The sequence below is a fragment of the Schistocerca cancellata genome, chromosome 2, assembly GCF_023864275.1.
Source record: "Schistocerca cancellata isolate TAMUIC-IGC-003103 chromosome 2, iqSchCanc2.1, whole genome shotgun sequence".
NCBI classification, from domain to species: domain Eukaryota; kingdom Metazoa; phylum Arthropoda; class Insecta; order Orthoptera; family Acrididae; genus Schistocerca; species Schistocerca cancellata.
In genome coordinates this window covers 783,801,719-783,822,985 of record NC_064627.1, presented here as the reverse complement: position 1 = coordinate 783,822,985, position 21,267 = coordinate 783,801,719, and the positions used below count along the sequence as shown (strand labels likewise).

The window sequence follows — 21,267 nt, the reverse complement described above, 5'->3', positions numbered from 1 at the left end:
ATTTATTTCTGTCAAATTTATTGTCATATTGAAAGATTCCTAAGATACAGTAACAGGATCTGGTGGGCCTGATTAACATTTTATTAATTTTTTTTTAAAAAACTCTAAGAGTGAAAATTATTATTAGTTACACCCATTTACATACAACATATACAAATAATTTTATTAATTCACTTATAAGTTGCAGTTTAAGTTTTATAACATTTATTACAACCAATTTCTTCAATTAAAACATACTCATTATTCACAATATTATGTATATAGGCAATATTTTGACAAAAAGTTATTATTCATTGTTCACATAAAATTGCATTTTGTTTTGTACGAAAAGTTGCTGGAGGATCTAATTTCCAAATCGTTCCATTCCGACTAATGTATGTGTTGTCTTCTATACCTTTTTGTGGTGGTTCTTCATTTTCAGACTCTGATGAAGTAATATTATCGGAAGGACTGTCATCTGCCTCAATATTCACATCTGCAGGTTCATTGGCTGATTCTTCACTACTTGCATCTTCAAAAACATTTCCTTCCTCGCAAGAATCATCTTCTTCAAGCCACTGAGCCACGACACTTTCAAAATTAGCTGCATTTGCATGTACTGATTCTCTTACTTTGCGTGTCAAAGCCATAGCAAAAGGCGTGTCTCTCGAACAGCAACTTGTGCAGCACCAAATGAGTCATACTCGTAACAATATGGGCCTTGCAGCAACAAACAAACTACAGTAACAATGAGGCAGACAGGAGCAGCACAGGATAACAATACTACGCAGTAATAAAACGTATGATAGCAAAAAGATCAATAATAGACCGACATTGCCAGTATGTGAAATTAATGTGTATTATTTTTTAGTTATACTATTACTACTACAGCTACTGCTGCTGTTGGCACTCCTGTTTCTGGAAATACCACTACAGTTATTGTTGAATTAATAACTGCTCCCAAACAAATGTTGAAGACAATATAGGCTAAAGAACATTATAAATGCGTGAGGGCTTCTGAAGCCCTGCTTACGCATTCATTGTGTATGGGTAAACGTATTGAACTATACAAAAAACTTAAAAAGGTATCTCGTTCAGACTTGATAGGAGGAATGTCACATTCTTAGTGAAAGAGTATTGGAAAGCAGTTTGAAATCAAGCAAAAAATTGCAGAATTTTTTTAAAAATGAAGACATACAAGGGCCTCGGAGGCCCTATATATGCATCCTAGGGTTAATGTCCTTTCGAGTGTAAACAATAAAGTCCCATACATACCTAGAGCTGCTTTTACAGAATTAGGGAATTTGATGCCAAATCTGTTGCATTCTGATGGAATAAATTGCGTCCATCCAAGCCATGCTTTCCAGAGCAACAGTGATTTGAAAACTGTGATGTACCTTTATGGCACATATACTGATCTGAAACTACACTGCAGGTGCTCCATAAACAGGTGAATTTTGAATAGTTTTCTGCTGACAGTGCCTAGTGGATCGTACGAGATATTGTCAGCAAAGTGGACGAATTCCAATAAAAGGTGAAACTGGTTTTCACTAATCAGTTTCCTGAAAAAAGGCGTGTGAACTGGTTCTCTCTTTGAAAAGTACATCTTGTGTTCTGGTATGTGAAGAATTACTTGGAAGTATGAGCATTCCAATAAGTGTTTTTACATCGTCCCTTGTAGTATCCTGCCAACTGTGAGCCTCGGAGTGTGCTGCTTAATTCTGATGAGAAGCTATGAACTATGTTCATGTAAGTTCATCTATTCCACTATTACTTTGCACACAGCATAATCCACAAAACACATAAGACTCCTTATCACATCATATTTTTTTTAGGGCTCAACTGTACCACTGCCATCACTGTACAAATATTGATCACAAATTGAACTATCATGTACAAATGGCCAATGTACCATCTGCTACAGTAGTGTCTTGTCGTCAAATGTTTCTGAATCGAAGTTACTTTCATTAGCCTCAACATCCATATCTTGAAAATTTCCAGAACTCTCACTGAAATTATCGTCTCTTTGTAAAAGCAACTGCTCTGTCTCCAAGTATTGCCCAAAGAGAACTGCCATCTAGTGAAAAAAGCTCAACTAATACCACAATTTCAAGAGCAGACTGATAACTCGTAATTCTCACTAGATACTTGCTACATAATGCAGAGGACAAATATAACTGTAAAATACACTGTGAATTCGCAGGGAGTGGACAGATATATTCATCACGGCAATTCACAGGGTTAACAAAATCATGAACAATATGAAAGCGTGCAACTTAATTTTAACCACAGTTAATTTTTATTTGCCTGATATTACATTCTTTGCCTCTCGTCTAACATGTATAGCACTTTAATGCTATTTCTTGTGTGAAGACTTCTTATACTGCTGGAATGCAAGAACATGCTTGTACAAAGTAGTGTATGTAATTAGTCCTTACCTCTTGTTTGTGCAAAAGTCAAAAAAATAAAAAGTAATTATTGTCATATTCTGCATCATGATAGTTTGCCATATTAACGTTTACTAATTGAATGAACTGTATGAAATACCAAACCTTTACTTTTTTCTGCTGCACAAACTGACATAATGATTGAAATTATAAAAAAAAAAAAACCCACGTTTTAACAGCTGATTAGTTTCTTGTTTTGATTGAGATTTTGTTATTTGCCGCATTCATTTTACCTGTGTGTTTTCTTTCTTGTTCCACTATCAGTTCCTTAGTGGATCACAGTTTACATTTGTAAGCTGTTGCTGATACTATATTTTCTTCTGTTGAGATCAATAACTGCAGGATACATTCACGAAGTGTACAATAATATTTTTTGTTTATTTGGTTGATGTTAAAACTTAATTCTTTTGAGATCAGTGAGTTTTTTGTACCGTTGGAAAGAGGGATAAAACTGAGAGAATGTGTGAATGACAGGAATACCAGTTGTTTTAGAGCCAAGCCAACCCCGGTGTTTGTTTGGACATAATCACACCTATGATTAAGAACGAGGAGAATTGATTTCATACATCGAATATCTTAGAGTGCATTTTGCCTGAAATATTACTGGCTGTCTCTGGATTTATTTGAACTGTTTGGTTCTCTCTTCTCTCACCATAGTCTACTGTTTTTGTTTGTCTTCCTCATTTCTGCATCTACATAGATATTCCAGGATGCTGTACACAGTGTGGCAAAAGGTACTTCATACCAGTGTTAGCAGTTGTCCAGATTTTTGCTTATTCCTGTCTTCTGTTACTCTATGTACTCCTACCCCTTCTCTCTGTGCATCTCCTCCGCACTCCTCTCTCTGTGAGTTTCCTACTAACCAATCTCTCTGTAAATCTCCTCTTCACTCCTTTCACTGTCCGTCTCCTTCTCATTCACCTCTTTGTCTATCTCTTACTTCCTCCATCCAACCTGTTCACCACCTAATCCCTCTCTTTGTATTCATATCCTCCTCTCCCATCACTGCCCATCTCCTTCCCACCCTCTCTGTGCACATCTCCTCTCCCTCCTCCGGGTTTGGTCCATTTGCACCTCACTCCTTGTCTCGGTCCGTTTCCACCTCACCCCCTTTCTCAGTCCGTCTCCACCTCCTCCCCCCCCCCTCCCCCGTCTCGGTCCAATGCCCCCTCCTCCTTGTCTAGGTCTGACACCGCATTCCACCCACCGTCTCGGCCCGTCGCCCCCTCCCGCCTGTCTCGGCCCGTCGCCCCCTCCCCTCTGTCTCGGCCCGTTGCCTGCTCCCCTCTCTCTTTGTCCATCTCCTTCTCAGTCCCACCCCCTTTTGAGTGCTACCTACAAAATTCACCTATCACACAGGGTAGCAAGGATGTCTGCAGTTACCAGTCCTTTTCAGCAAGAAGGAGACATGTCTGCTTGTGTCTGTGTATGTGTGGATGGATATGTGTGTGTGTGTGCGAGTGTAAACCTGTCCTTTTTTCCCCCTAAGGTAAGTCTTTCCGCTCCCGGGATTGGAATGACTCCTTACCCTCTCCCTTAAAACCCAATCCTTTTGTCTTTCCTTCTCCTTCCCTCTTTCCTGACGAGGCAACCGTTGGTTGCGAAAGCTAGAGTTTTGTGTGTATGTTTGTGTTTATTTGTGTGTCTATCGACCTGCCAGCGCTTTTGTTGGGTAAGTCTCATCATCTTTCTTTTTAAATATTTTTCCCACGTGGAATGTTTCCCTCTATTATATATATATATATAACTCAAAAACCACAGCTTCTAGCAAAAATGCTTCCCACTACAAAATTAAATTACATTAAATTTTCCACAAAAAAAGGTCATATTCATTTTTCTGTAGTGGAGTTATTTTGTCTATTGGCATAAGAGGACTGGACAGATAATGCTGGGGAGATATAGTCTGCAAAATGAAAAGTGAGCAGCACTCATGGGGGAAGTTCTCATTTCTGAAAGAACACTATACTCATAGCTGCTGTACAGGGTGACGAAGAATCAGTTTCCTCACTAGCAGTGTCGAACAGTGTGGAGAGATTTATGTAAATCCTGTCCATACATGTTTATTTTGTTTGTATTATTAATAACTCATATCTGAATTCCATTTAGTGCTAACACACTTTGTGGAAAATAAACACACCCAACCAGGCCTGTCTGCACACTGCATTGGCGTGATTCATAGTGCACTCTGCAGAGGCTCAGTATAACTTTGCAAAACAACCTTTACTTGCTTCCTTTGATGTAGTGGGGCAGATAGTGGGAAATCACTTGCTCCCTCTCCAGATTGTATAACGACCTGTGAAGAAGGGAATTGCATGGCCACAACTGAGAGATGGTAAACAGAAACAGTAACTATTCCCCATCCTAAGAAGGCTGCAAGAAAGTTCTCACAGAATCCAGAGGATTCTGACACTGACTCCCCTTGTTGTTGTAATATCAAATTTGAGACACGGAAGCAGCTCAGGCTGCGTGGTCAATACCCAAGCAGCCCGGAGAACTTTAACATTGACAGAGATTAGACACATCTGTGGCTTCAGAGAGGGAAAATGGCTACACGCAGACAGGTCTTGAGGATGACGAACTTCATAAAAGTAACAGTAAAAACCACTCAGGTCAGTAGATGTTGACTTTCTGAAGTACATTCTTTGACAACAGTTCACATAAAATCAGGCTACCCAATGTTGATAAAGAATAAATACTTCAAGAGGCACAATGTGGTGTGCTTACATTTTCATTGGCAAATGTCTTCAACTCTGCTGGTACTAATCTCTCCTAAAACTGACACAACTAAACACCTAAAGCAGTCATGACAGATGATCATAACAATATTCCAATCAACGAATACATACTGAACGAACTATAACATCAAACAAGCCTGATATTGTTATAAATCAGTGAGTTGAGAGGTCATTCTTGTTAATCAATGCCTTAGTCCCATTGTTGTTGTTGTGGTCTTCAGTCCTGAGACTGGTTTGATGCAGCTCTCCGTGCTACTCTATCCTGTGCAAGCTTCTTCATCTCCCAGTACTTACTGCAACCTACATCCTTCTGAATCTGCTTAGTGTATTCATCTCTTGGTCTCCCCCTACGATTTTTACCCTCCACACTGCCCTCCAATACTAAATTGGTGATCCCTTGATGCCTCAGAACATGTCCTATCAACCGATCCCTTCTTCTGGTCAAGTTGTGCCACAAACTTCTCTTCTCCCCAATCCTATTCAATACTTCCTCATTAGTTATGTGATCTACCCATCTAATCTTCAGCATTCTTCTGTAGCACCACATTTCGAAAGCTTCTATCCTCTTCTTGTCCAAACTATTTACCGTCCAGGTTTCACTTCCATACATGGCTACACTCCATACAAATACTTTCAGAAATGACTTCCTGACACTTAAATCTATACTCGATGTTAACAAATTTCTCTTCTTCAGAAACGCTTTCCTTCCCATTGCCAGTCTACATTTTATATCCTCTCTACTTCGACCATCATCAGTTATTTTGCTCCCCAAATAGCAAAACTCCTTTACTACTTTAAGTGTCTCATTTCCTAATCTAATACCCTCAACATCACCCGACTTAATTCGACTACATTCCATTATCCTCGTTTTGCTTTTGTTGATGTTCATCTTATATCCTCCCTTCAAGACACCATCCATTCCGTTCAACTGCTCTTCCAAGTCCTTTGCTGTCTCTGACAGAATTACAATGTCATCAGCGAATCTCAAAGTTTTTATTTCTTCTCCATGGATTTTAATACCTACTCCGAATTTTTCTTTTGTTTCCTTTACTGCTTGCTCAATATACAGATTGAATAACATCGGGGAGAGGCTACAACCCTGTCTTACTCCCTTCCCAACCACTGCTTCCCTTTCATGTCCCTCGACTCTTATAACTGCCATCTGGTTTCTGTACAAATTGTAAATAGCCTTTCGCTCCCTGTATTTTACCCCTGCCAGCTTTAGAATTTGAAAGAGAGTATTCCAGTCAACATTGTCAAAAGCTTTCTCTAAGTCTACAAATGCTAGAAACGTAGGTTTGCCTTTCCTTAATCTTTCTTCTAAGATAAGTCGTAAGGTCAGTATTGCCTCACGTGTTCCAGTATTTCTACGGAATTCAAACTGATCTTCCCCGAGGTCGGCTTCTACTAGTTTTTCCATTCGTCTGCAAAGTATTCGTGTTAGTATTTTGCAGCTGTGGCTTATTAAACTGATTGTTCGGTAATTTTCACATCTGTCAACACCTGCTTTCTTTGGGATTGGAATTATTATATTCTTCTTGAAGTCTGAGGGTATTTCGCCTGTTTCATACATCTTGGTCACCAGATGGTAGAGTTTTGTCAGGACTGGCTCTCCCAAGGCCGTCAGTAGTTCCAATGGAATGTTGTCTATTCCTGGGGCCTTGTTTCGACTCAGCTCTTTCAGTGCTCTGTCAAACTCTTCACGCAATATAATATCTCCCATTTCGTCTTTCTCTACATCCTCTTCCATTTCCATAATATTGTCCTCAAGTACATCGCCCTTGTATAGACGCTCAATATACTCCTTCCACCTTTCTGCTTTCCCTTCTTTGCTTAGAACTGGGTTTCCATCTGAGCTCCTGATGTTCATACATGTGGTTCTCTTATCTCCAAAGGTCTCTTTAATTTTCCTGTAGGCAGTATCTATCTTACCCCTAGTGAGATAAGCCTCTACATCCTTACATTTGTCCTCTAGCCATCCCTGCTTAGCCATTTTGCACTTCCTGTCTATCTCATTTTTGAGCTGTTTGTATTCCTTTTTGTCTGCTTCATTTACTGCATTTTTATATTTTCTCTTTTCATCAATTAAATTCAATATTTCTTCTGTTACCCAAGGATTTCTACTAGCCCTCGTCTTTTTACCTACTTGATCCTCTGCTGCCTTCACTACTTCATCCCTCAGAGCTACCCATTCTTCTTCTACTGTATTTCTTTCCCCCATTCCTGTCAATTGTTTCCTTATGCTCTCCCTGAAACTGTGTACAACCTCTGGTTCTTTCAGTTTATCCAGGTCCCATCTCCTTAAATTCCCACCTTTTTGCAGTTTCTTCAGTTTTAATCTACAGGTCATAACCAATAGATTGTGGTCAGAGTCCACATCTGCCCCTGGAAATGTCTTACAATTTAAAACCTGGTTCCTAAATCTCTGTCTTACCATTATATAATCTATCTGATACCTTTTAGTATCTCCAGGGTTCTTCCATGTATACAACCTTCTATCATAATTCTTAAACCAAGTGTTAGCTATGATTAAGTTGTGCTCTGTGCAAAATTCTACCAGCCGGCTTCCTCTTTCATTTCTTACCCCCAATCCATAATCACCTACTACGTTTCCTTCTCTCCCTTTTCCTACACTCGAATTCCAGTCACCCATGACTATTAAATTTTCGTCTCCCTTCACTATCTGAATAATTTCTTTTATTTTATCATACATTTCTTCAATTTCTTCGTCATCTGCAGAGCTAGTTGGCATATAAACTTGTACTACTGTAGTAGGTGTGGGCTTCGTATCTATCTTGGCCACAATAATGCGTTCACTATGCTGTTTGTAGTAGCTTACCCGCATTCCTATTTTCCTATTCATTATTAAACCTACTCCTGCATTACCCCTATTTGATTTTGTGTTTATAACCCTGTAGTCACCTGACCAGAAGTCTTGTTCCTCCTGCCACCGAACTTCACTAATTCCCACTATATCTAACTTTAACCTATCCATTTCCCTTTTTAAATTTTCTAGCCTACCTGCCCAATTAAGGGATCTGACATTCCACGCTCCGATTCGTAGAACGCCAGTTTTCTTTCTCCTGATAACGACATCCTCTTGAGTAGTCCCCACCCGGAGATCCGAATGGGGGACTATTTTACCTCCGGAATATTTTACCCAAGAGGACGCCATCATCATTTAATCATACAGTAAAGCTGCATGCCCTCGGGAAAAATAACGGCCGTAGTTTCCCCTTGCTTTCAGCCGTTCGCAGTACCAGCACAGCAAGGCCGATTTGGTTATTGTTACAAGGCCAGATCAGTCAGTCATCCAGACTGTTGCCCTTGCAACTACTGAAAAGGCTGTTGCCCCTCTTCAGGAACCACACGTTTGTCTGGCCTCTCAACAGATACCCCTCCGTTGTGGTTGTACCTACGGTACGGCTATCTGTATCGCTGAGGCACGCAAGCCTCCCCACCAACGGCAAGGTCTATGGTTCATAGGGGGGGGTCTTAGTCCCATGTAATTAAAATATTAGTGATAAGGCAGTTCAAAAGAAATTGAAACACAAGAATCTGAGTATTGAGTTCTGTCAAAGGTGGAATATAAAAACTGAAATGCACTGTCATCGTTGTCGCTCTGGAACCAGTAGCCCACAGTTTTAAGATTGTTGTATCTAGATACTAGAATGTAGTAAAGAAAGTGATATAGAAATTAACAATATTGGTCGGAAGTACCCATAAATGGTGTAAAGTATTGCAAAATCATTTGAGTCACCGAGCCTAAGAGAAGTTGTTAGTATGCTGGAATGGACTTGACTCTGTGCAACAAATAACCTCTGCTGTGAAATGATGATGATGATGATGATGATGATGATAAGTTCAGAAGACTGTGTGATGACCTTAGTGTCGTTCTCTACCATATTGCATCATTTATGCCATATGGCAGGACACGGAGTCAACACACTAGTCTCCTGGCTGATTTCTGCTTTCCCAGACCGTGGAGCCACAACTTGTCAATTCAAGTAGCTCCTAAATTAGCATCACAAGGCTGAGTGGATCCTGTTCCGGGCTTCCCACCTCACCAAGGAAAAATCACGAGCTGCACTGAGAATTGAACCCACGTCCTTTACAAAACAGTCAAACACACTGACCTCTTAGCTATGGAAGCAGACTATAGTAGTGTATTCTTAGTTGTATTAGGTGGAAGAAGAAGAAACTTTTTTGAAGAATATTGGAACACTTGTTCTAGAAAATTGTTAAGGCTTTCATGGCCACTTGTTGACAAACTGCCTGTTGGCTACTGTCTCTGGTTCTTCGGCTGATGTTCGTCTTATGACTTTTCTGTCGTTTTGCCAGCACAAGTGGCTGGCACTGTCAAAGTTCACCTTCTATTGCTGGTGGTGGACTGGAGCCGAGCTTGCGGCTGCAGACTATATGTGCCTGTCACGCCGACGTCCGAGGACTTCTCCATGGTATATTGTGCAAACACGGTGTAAAGACTATTTACAAACTGGCAACAAAAGCCAAAGTGTGTCTTAGATCGGAAAAGGTGAAAAGGGTCCCACGTGCAATGCCAGGATATACTGCATGCTATGCACATGCAGAAAAGTTTGTGTTGGAATGACTGGGTGATCGATCCACACCAGGATTGCAGAACATAAATGACATTGCAGGTTGGGACAGGTGGAGAAATTGGCTGTGGGAGAGCCCTCGCTGTGTGAGACTGACCACGTAGTAAAGTTCGCTGACACAGAAGTTCTGGCTGTAGAGAATAACTATCACACCCACTTGTTCAGAGAAGCTGTAGGAATACACAAACACGAGAACAGCTTCAACAAGAAAGAGGAAAAATGGATCCTGGCTTCCTGTGCTACAGCTAACGACTGTTGCAGTTAGCAAGAGAACCGCTCCGAAAATGACCATGGAGAAACCCTTAGACGTTGGCACACCAGGTACATATAGTTTGCACCCACAAGCTTGGCTCCAGTCCACCACCAGCAATGGAAGGTGAAACTTTGACTACGCCAGACACTCGTGCCGGTGAAATGCCAGAAAAATCATCAGACAAACGTCGGCTGAAGAACCCGAGACAGAAGCCAACAGACTTGTTCTAGAGTTGATGTTACTGCTGACAAACGGTTTCTATGATTTTAGCTTGCTGAAGACGAGGAGCAGTTAAATCAGCTAATGGCCATCCAGGATTTGATAGAAGAAGGCGAGGAAGAAGAATTCAAGGTAAGAAGTACCATAATGAAAGCTTTTCAGTGCCTAAAAGTTCTTCACAATTTTTAAGTAGTTCATATTGTGATATGGTGATGACTGTTGCCACTCTGCAGGAGAAGTCTCACATTAATTGTATGTGACAGAGTTGGTGCTGTGTTTACGTTATCACATTACTCTTCATGGATTTCAGATGTCATACGTAAATTACTTGTTGGGGTGTTGTAACTAAATGTCGCTGTTAATCTAGCACAAACCCATAGTAGTAGAAAATGTATTTCCTGCTATAGTTCGCTACAAAGTCTCAGTAATGCATGCTTGCAAATGTCTAAATGTATACTTGCCCGACAGAGCGGCACTAAAACATAAATGACACAATGTAAAGGCATAAATATCATTTATCATAGCTACAATAATGTACTTAAGTACCATGCATCCAGCTACCAAGAAAGTCCTGTACATAATACAATTGAGAGGGGCATTCAATAAGTAATGCAACACTTCCCCCCCCCCCCCCCCCCCCCCCCCCCCTCCAACCCACTCACCCTCCATCAGAAGCAGGTTGGTTTTATTCAGGATTCCAATACACCGTATTATTATCCACTCTTTAGGCTACATAACACGCTTTTTCAAAACAGTCTCCATTCACTGTGATGACCTTGTGCCACCTTACTGGCAGGGCCTGTATGACCACACAGTGCCACTATACTGGTTGATGTTAGAGCCAATGTCTTGCTGTGCCAGTAACCATGTACTGCTTTCTGTGAGTGCATCCTTCATTGGACCAAACAGATGGAAGTCAGAAGGTGTAACAACCAGGCCATAATGAAGATGAGGAAGAACAGTCCAAGAAGTTGTGCAAGCTCCTCTTAGGTGCTGAGACTTCCGTGTGAGGCATTGCGTTGTCATGGAGGAGTTGTTCAGATTTTTGTGGTGACGAATGTGCATGAAAGTTATTTCTTCAATTTCCTGAGGGTGTGTGTGGTCGGCTGGCACATGGGAGATCAGACAGTTTGATGCGACATTGTTGCTGTGGTGACAGGTGCCTCACTCGATGACTCACTATGCTTTTGTTCAATGCCATGTCTTCATAGCACTTTTAACAAACAGCTACGAGAACATCTGCAATGCTCTGGTTTTCCACCAAAAGAATCTCATTGATAGCTCTCTCCTTGGAACACATCTCTGTTACAGATGTGATTTTGAAGGCTGCATATAGCACCATTATGTATCTAAATTTCATGAAACTATAGTGGCTAAGCAGGAATATTTCCACGATGTCCCACAACAAATCCCATATTTTTTTCAACCGAAATTGAGCACAAAAAGAATTATGTTGCATAATTTATTGAATGGCCCTCATAAATAATTTTGCTGTCTCTGAAAGTTGATGAGTTAGTCAAGCTGGACTGAAATAAAGTTGCAGATACTCGTGAATCACTGTTCCTACTGTTCCATAAATAGTGACTGCTGTGTCGGAACCATAGTCATGATAGAACTTTGGATCTTCTTGTAGAAGAGGTGGCACTGCTGGAACTGGGCTCTCTAGTGGAATTTCGGGAACTAGCTCGAGTGTTGGCGGCATGTCGTCTTTTGTCATCTTGGCTGAAGGATCTCCACTTGTGTCCATACTTTGTAAAGCGAAGCAGTCCACAGTTGACAATAGTGCTCTATCTGGGAGCTGGCAGCACAGTTGGCAATTAATACTAGGTGCTGATGGACGTGTTGCAGAAACAGAAATTGGTTCCACTTAAGTAAATGTCATCTGTAGTTGCCAGCTGCCTTCCAGTTTCGAGCAGTCAAGTAGTGTGCCTGTCTGGTAACAGCCTCTTGTAGTGTTGCTGCTATATACACAGAATCACTTCCTAGGGGGAGGGGAGGTAAACTGGTGAAGCCAGCTGGCTCCATTAGCAGCTTGCTTCCTCGTTCACCTACATACCAGTTTGGTGGATTCAAATATGTTGCACCCTCTGGCATTGGCCAACTGCACCATGGGAAACTGATGCCAAACCACAATGAGGGGGCAGTCAGTCAAGTGTTTGCTTTTTTGACATCCATAGTCTTGTTTGAGGTGAGCTGTGATGTCCACCTCCATCACTAGGTAGCTGCAACTGGGCCTCACTGCTGGAGGTGCTATTGAAAGCAGGTGATGACTGCATCTGAAGCTCCCTCAGATAGCTGGCTGCATACAAGTCTTCTGATTCTGTAAAAGAAAACAGTGTAGAAGTTCTACCTGTATGCAGGTGAGCACCATGTGACCTGATTTGGATTTTATGGCACGTAGCAACTCCATTTGAATATTTATGTAAAGCGTAACAGTAATGAGCTGCTCTGTGATTACACCTGGTACCCATGTATTTTTCCCATACTTGTACTTAGTGAGGAGTACCAGATCATTTATTAAAAAAAAACTTTGAAGCTTGGCCTTTGGAAGCACCAGTGAGTTTAAAATGATGTTGATGTACAGTGCAGTCTCCGCTGAAGTTTCTCAGCCGGAGACTGTGCATCATGTGGATGGTCCTATATTGAGAGAGGTAAATCAGTAAAGCATTGTCTTTATAGTACTGTTAAACAAGCTCCATCATGTGTGACTTAAAAGTTCATGCAGATCTTTCAGCAAATCTATTGGTGTCAGGATGAAATGGTGCAGTTATGAAGTGTGAGATGCAGTTTGTTTCTCAAAATAGTTTAAATTCCTGAGAAAAAAATTAAATGCATTGCCTGTGACAGTTGATTTTTTTTCAGTCTTTCACACCATCGGGTGGCTCGTGGAGTATGGATGTAGATGTAGAGAAGACGTTTAACAAGGCCTTAATTGTGTTGTTGACGTTATTGATGACATCTGTATCACAAATGGAAATATGGAGAAACCATCAATGAGGATGGACATTAGCTTCCTAGAAACAGTCTTGCAAAATTGACATGTGGATGTGACCATCATTTCAACACTTTTGTCACTACTTTTTTCAGTAACAATGCTCTCTGCCATTGTATTTGGTATGAAGCATGCCCCAATGCCATTGATGTAGCATTTATTGTACTTTTGATTTAAGTACTACAGGAATAACCACTTAAGTTTTGTGTATTTCTGAATGTACCAGAATGACACCTTTTATAAGCTGTAAGTGCTTGTTTCATATTCCAGCAAGATTTAATCTGATGTCTTGTCATTAGGCCATTCAGTTTGAATATACTGCTCAATCTGAGACAAAACAGGATCTTTAGACACAAGCTATGCAGTTATTACATTGGTGCATAAGTTCATAGCAATTTTTGTTTTGCATGTTGGTATTCCAATTGTTATGGGCTTATTTATCGATTGTCAGTTTTTATTTGTAGTTCACTGTTGCTATTTGAGTTTATTTATTGTTATTTTGTCATCTGGAGATAGTGATTGTAGCTCTGGCCACTAGAAAATAGAGTGCCAAGTGGAGAAAATCTGAATGTTTCCAATATATTCTTCTGTTTGAGTTCAATAGAGGGGTGACAGCAGTGGAGACAAACTGAAACATTTTCACTGTGTATGGGTAGAATGGCATTAGACAGAGCACGGCAGGAAAATGGTTTTCTCATTTTAAGGTGGATTGTTTTGACAGTAGTGATTATCATGTTCAGGAAGACCTTCAGGGTGTGATGAATTTTGTTTAAACACATTAATCCACAGTGGTCCATATCATTGTACTCAAGAATCGGCTAATGTGTGAATGGCTATCATTCCACCATCATGCAAGATTTGCATGTGGTAGGGAAGGTTCAAGGTTCAAAAATTGAGTGTATGGATACTGCATGCTCTACACCAGGGGTCTTGAAACTACCGTCTGCGGGCCAACTCTGGCCTGCGATCATCATCAATCTAGCTTGCGGTAACAGGTCAGACATGTGGTATCCACCCCCCTGTTTTTTTTTTTTAATGGCAGTTGAAGCTTGCTTTTAGAGCACCTCCCATAACGAGTGATTTGCATAATAAGTAGAAGAAAATTTAAGGAACTGCCTTCCTTGATGACCGATGTTTTGCATAGTGTGTCTGTTTAGCGTTACTCTTTGTCTTTTATAACCATCTTCTGGCCGGGATTGGTATCTTTACCCACTATAAAGTCAGTTGTACTCCTGTAAAGTACCGCTCTGTAAAGTAGAAACTCCAACAATGCTGTATTCAGTTAGCTGTACAGTATCTATTTATGAGCTCCAGTGCTGATTTGTCATCATTAACTAACACAAATTCATTAGAGATGCTCTTTAGGCAGCAGCTGCGCACACTACGAAATTAATTAATGATAATACTTTGTTTCTTTTAAGACAAATCTTGAAGTACAGTTGACCTAGATGATTGGCAAATTACATGAGGTATTTGGGAAGTGGCTGTACAGAAGAATGCTGAAAGTGCCAGGGACAGATAAAATTACAACGTAAACAACAATATTCTATGCAAAATGAAGAAAGAAAAAGAAAGCATAAGAACAGTAAAATGCAGGAAACTAGTGTCTTGCCTATGTAGTGAGAAATGGAAACAGGTATTAACAGCGGCAGAACGTACTTCAAGGAAAGGTATGTGCTAAAAGAGGACAAGGAAGATCAAAGGTCACCAACATCCAGAACGGATAGGCACTAGAAGAAGAATAAGTTTACTAACAAGTTCTGAAAAGGTCAAGTTGTAAACCTCAAGTATCAGACAATTTTGAAAAGCAAGTATGGTAGAGGTCTGTATTTCGAGGTTTCTCTTCTCATTTAATCACACTGAAAATAATTAATTACTGATAGTGTACTGTAAATGGATAGATAAAAAAAAAATCTACTCACCAAGAGGCAGCAGGTGAATACACACACAAAAGGATTTAATTTTTACAAGCTTTCAGCTTCAGCCAGTGGCTCCTTCAGACAGAAGAGGTGAAGGGGAAGACGGGTGAAGGAAAAGGATTGTAGAGGTTTAGGGAAGGAAGTCTTTCCTTCTAATCTCTTCCTTCTCATCTTTCCTTCTCCTCTCATCCTTTGACCTGGTATTCGGGGTGACTTTTCTGAATTGTACCCCTTTTCCTAAGCCTCTCCAGCCCTTTTCCTTCACCCATCTTCCTTCCCCTTCATCTCATCTGTCAGAAGAAGGAGCCACTGGCTCTGAAAGCTTGTAAAAGCTAAATCCTTGTGTGTGTGTGTGTGTGTGTGTGTGTGTGTGTGTGTGTTCCCCTGCCACCACTTGGTGAGTATATTTTTGGTTGCAGAGCTCTGAAATCTTCAGCATTATTGAGTATGTGATACAGCTAATACAGATCGGTTCTGTATTATTGATCTCAGTCATGTTTGGTTCATTATTCTCTGTTTGTGAGTGAAAGTTCTCTTGAATATTTGTCAACTGGTGGCTTATACTTATCATTAGCCTGCTGTTTCCAATCTTTTATGCTGCCTGTACTTCAGGAAAACAAATGAAACATCTTTTACACTTACAAATTGTGTAACTGTTTCTCAATATAGAATATAATTCTGACTACTTTGCAAGGTTCGCAGGAGAACTTCTGTGAAGTTTGGAAAGTAGGATACGAGGTACTGGCAGAAGTAAAGCTGTGAGGACGAGGTGTGAGTTGTGCTTGTGTTGCTCACATGGTAGAGCACTTGCCCGCGAAAGGCAAAGGTCCCGAGTTCGAGTCTCGATTCAGCACACAGTTTTAATCTGCCAGGAAGTTTCATCGAGAAATAAGTCATATTTAAATGGTGCTCAAAAGAGGAATTAAAAGCCTGCTGAGATGAAGACATTAAAAAGGCAATGAAGATGGTACAATCTTCCAGAGTTCAGCTATGCACCTATAACAGATATGTACTAAAATTAATAGCAAAAGTGAAATTGATGATTAAAAATTAAAAATTAAAATGGAAGTCAATACAGTTGGAAAAGTAAAAGGGGAAAGATTCTGACGCTTTGCAAGTTTTCAGTGAACATTATATAAAATGAATTGGTTTTTAATTCTGGTGACGCATCAACAGGCACCAATCCACCACCAGCAGATTGTTCTTTTCCACATCAAGATAATCAGCAAAATGAACCTTTCACCACTGACAGAGAATTATTCCAAGGCAACTAAATGACGAGAGTAACTAAAAATTGTAAACAGCAGTCCAAGCAAGCTCAGGATCCTTTTCCTAGGCACACTAAGACCAAATGATAGTTTAGCTGTGATTATTATGATAAGTATACTAAAACACATCAGAAAATTGAAAAGTCTTGGCTGTGATGTTGCTGTACATCAGATGCAGCATATTGTGTCAATATGATGAAAAGAAAAGATAATGCCACTCACTGTATAGCGGAGATGCTGAGTTGCAGATAGGCACAACAAAAAGACTGTCACAAATAAAGCTTTCGGCCATCAAGGACTTTGTCAACAACACACACACACACACACACACACACCACACACACACACACACACGACTACAGTCTCAGGCAACTGAAACCACACTGCGAGCAACACCACCGGTGCATGATGGGAGTGGCGAGTGGTTGGGGGTAAGGTGGAGGCTGGGGCAGGGAGGAGGAGGGGTAGTATGGTGGGGGTGGCGGATACTGTCCTCACCCATCCAGACTTCTCTCATTTCCACTACTTCTACATTTTTCTGTTACCCAAAAAGCTCTTCACAATTGCTTTAAAGAAGACTAAGCAGCTAACTGGATATCTGTGAGTGTGGTATCAAAGGTTGGATTTTTCAGCAATTTTCTTATTTGTGGTCCAGCAAATATATACCGTCTTTCAGCTTCGTCTCACTTAATTTGGGAAACTTTTCTTTTAAGTAATTGAAGGCCTCATCTTCTTTATCCAGAGCTTTTACAAAGTTCTCGATAAGGCCCAACTTGATATGAAAGGGAGGCAAAATGATTTTATCGGGCTCAACCAATGAGGTATTGTTCACATTTGCGTTTCCAGGAAGATATGACTTTCTTATAGTCCATTCCTTGACTGTATAGTGGTTCCTGGTGTCACGACTGTCCCAAAGGCACAAAAAGCAGCAATATTTCGTGAATCCATCCTGTAAACCTCTAAGGAGTGCAAGAACTTTTAAATCATAGCAGATGTGCCATTCATGATCCTTATATTTGATTGCCTCTAGCAGCAAAACCATGTTTTCATAAATTTCTTTCATGTCTACTGCATAAGCCAAAGGTACCAATGGAAATGCATTGCCATTATTCAGTAGTACTGCTTTCAAGCTGGTTTTACTGGAGTCAATAAATAGTCACCACTCCTGTGGATTATGTTGTACACCTAGCTGCATCATCATACCATTGACGTCTCTACATACACACATTTGAGTTCTGCATATTGAAATATTGAGCGAAGGAAGCATCTATTGATTGAAAATAGGAAATTTTTCTCCCTGGAGCTAAAAGGTTCTGTTGGTTCAGTCTCAACCTCAAGAGTTCAGCTTGCTGTTTCGAAAGTTTTAGATCGTGAACAAAATTGTTCAGAGTTGAGGCGAAGTGTCGTGATATTGAGAGCAGTACACATCTATCTGTTCAGTACTTTCTGATTCACTTGACATGGTGTCTGGTTATGTGGCTTTCAAGTTACAGACAGGAGCAGGCAACCCCTCATCATGGGGCACAGGCAAATGCACAGAAGATATATTTGGATACTTTATTTTATGTCTAGTTTTGCTTGAATGTCCTGAAATATTTGTAAGAAAGAAGCAACAATGTGAATAATGGTCATTAGGCTCACACCACACCATCGGACCAGTGAATGGCATAGCTTGGTGTTTTCCTTTCAACCACTCAGTTAAGGTTGTAGTACAGGTTATGCAGGCAGTATGAGGTGCAAAATTTTTATCTTGATCACCAACAGGACATTCAAAATACAATTTATATGCCTTCTTAACCAAATCAGTGATTGGTTTTCTTTGGGCTTTTGGAGTGAATTTCCCACACATATAACAAAAGTTGTCGGAGTGGTTTAGACAGCAAGATTTACTAGTTGCCATTTTTCTTATCGTAAGTTTTAAACACAAAAACTTTGCACTATCTTTCACAGGAAACATTCACTGAGGATCTCTTTCACACCACTGGATTACCACACCAACCATATACTGACGATTTGTAGATCTTCTAGATTCCTCTGCAAATCGAAACAAACCATTAAACATCAAAACAGAAGAACAGCATAAAGTGAAATACTGAATATGAAAATAAAAAAAAAAAAAAACTTTAAAAACTCAAAAATCATGCATGCTAGAACATTTTAAAGGTATATTCGGATACGACATACCACAATACATACTAGTTGATGTATGGCATTCCAGATGCAAAATTGCTGTTGACAGGTGTGTTAGACCTTCTCTTTCAAATAATAATAATAATAATAATAATAACTATAGTAGCAAACAACAGAAAATCCAGGATGGAATGTAACAATACGAGAGAAGGAAAGTTGCTACTCACCATATAGCGGAGATGCTGAGCCGCGATAGGCACAATAAAAAGATGCACACAAACATAGCTTTTGGCCGTTAAGGCATTTCTCAGCAGTACACACACACATACATGCACGCACGCATGCGTGCACTCATGCACGTGCAACTTGCACACACATCTGCAGTCTCAGAGAGCTGAAACTACACCAAGTGTGTGTATGTGTGTCTACTGCTGACAGAGGCCTTAATGGTCGAAAACTATGTTTGTGTGAATCTTTTTATTGTGCCTATCATGGCTCAGCATCTCCACTATATGGTGAGTAGCAACTTTCCTTCTCTTGTAAAAACTATAATGGAAAATTTCAGCCCACGAACTCAAAAGGTAATGACTGAACTATTAAATGGTTGTGTTTTAGAGTGGATTATCATTGAAATTAAACAGCAGCCACTATCTTCACTTTTTGCAGATACAACTCCTGATGCATCAAGAAAGGAGCAGCTAAGTGTTGTGTGATATATGCACTTTGAAGGAAACTGGTTAGAAAGCAGTCTGAAATAAAGAAATTGTTTTTAGGACTCCTTGAGGTAAGGGGGGCATGTTGCTGAGAGTTTTGAAACAGAAATAATAGGTCCTTTAGAGAAGACAAACATATAGCTGGATAGATGCAGAGGTCAAGGATATGATGGGGCTGTGTCTCTGAGTGCCAAGTACTCTGGTTTTCTGTCAAGAATTGAATCACAGTTTCTAAATGCTGAGTTTATGCATTGTTCAACACACAATTTTGATTTGATAATAAATGATACCTTCATGAATATAGTGGAATGACTACAGTTTTATGAGAAAATAGAATGCATTTGATTTCTTTAGAGCTTCTGTGGTTTGATAGCAATAAATAAAGGAAAGAAACTGACAGACATATTACAAGACTCTGAAGAAACTGTGCCCAACCAGATGGTCTTCCAGATTTGATTCATAGTTATCAATTAAACAGATTTCATATAGGTTTTGTAGTGCCTGTCCAGTGCTATTTTAAAGAGCAAGAAGGACCAGAGAGGGAAAAAGCTTCTAATTTTATGAAAAGTATGAAAACTTTTGATACAGTCCTGCTGCTCATGTTTCAAAGGATGATTTTTGAAAATATTAATGTAGTTTGCAAACTGTTACAACTACTATTGCAGTTGCCTACTGCTGATATAGAGATTCTAACTGCAAGAGTTAATCTAATCACCTTAATTCTAACTTAAACAGTTTTGAAATTGTAGTAGAAGTAATGCAAGTACTATTGAAAGTTTGAGGCATTGATCTAAAGTTGATCTCAAAAATGTACTCATAAAATGAAGACATTTTTTGATGAGCTTTCTGCAGATCTTATAATTGTGGACATACACAAGTCTTTTAAGTCAGAGATTTCAAAGCTTCTGTTGATTTTTTTATTCAACAATTACACAAATGTTTTACCAGACTACAGAATGTTAATGGTTATTCTTTCTTAAATCTCGTTCATCTTTTTAGGTTAGAAAATGAAAATATTCTGAATAAAGTAGAAAAGCGTTTTAAAAAGTATGGATCAGATTTTACGTAAGTCTTTCACATGAACTATGAGCCTAAAAACACTTGAGTTGAAAGAATTTGGAAAGAAAGGAAACATATTGTCAGTTAAAAGTTTTGCAAAATGTTTGTTGAAACTACTTTTCTTGCACGTAGTTCCCCTGATGAATGTACAGCTCTTCAGTGGTACTCAACTTTGACAGTTATTTCAACTTTGCCAGAAAGATCATTTTCTAAACTGAAACAAATCAAAAAGTTTCAAAGAAACTTAATGTCAGAGTCCAGATAAGCAATTCAGCAGTTTTAATCAATGAACATAAAACATATCATTCTCTCAACTTTCCAATGACATTGTCACAAAGTTTTTGAATGCTAAGCATAGGAAAACTGGAAGATGTGTTTGCTGTAGCTTGTAGCCTCACTTCACGAAATTGAAGGCACTGTTTGTTTAATAAGTAGTGCATCAGGAGGCGCGTTTTTCCACTTTTAACATGAATTATGGTGTGTGGATGTCTAATGTTTGCATATTTGTTCTTTAAATGTTTATTAGTAAATGTGGCCCTCCAAACTTTACTTACAGTGGACCACCTCCCATCCCCACACCCGAAACCTTAGTTGAACCAGTCTGTAAAGTTGATCTAAAGCACCTGACATCCTTCTTCAGTGTAACTCATATAGTAAATTAGGCGCAGTTTCCTCCAAGATCAGGAGCATTGTCCTAAATATTAAGAATAATGGAATTAGCAATAATAAGGACATTGCTGTGATAGTTAAGTATTCTTTTGCTGATCTAGTAGACTGTGGATCAGCTGTTTGTGAGACAAAGGATATTCTTAAGCAGATAATGTCTATTACTTAAGATAAAACAGTTGCCTCCACTACTGAAAACATTTACAAGTGAAATAAATTGAATGTGGTCACATCTTTAACACAGCAATGGGGTGTTCCTTGACAGAGTAAA

General features: G+C 39.7%; 1 protein-coding gene across 3 annotated transcripts in view; it reads left to right on the top strand.

The window, feature by feature from the left end:
• Positions 1-21,267, top strand: part of LOC126162634 (actin-related protein 5) — a 181,029-nt gene that overhangs the window by 62,199 nt on the left and 97,563 nt on the right. For all 3 annotated transcript variants that reach the window (XM_049919265.1, XM_049919263.1, XM_049919264.1), the window contains exon 6: positions 10,301-10,381. In XM_049919265.1, the coding sequence (XP_049775222.1) occupies positions 10,301-10,381 (81 nt within the window). The remainder of the gene's footprint in view (positions 1-10,300; positions 10,382-21,267) is intronic.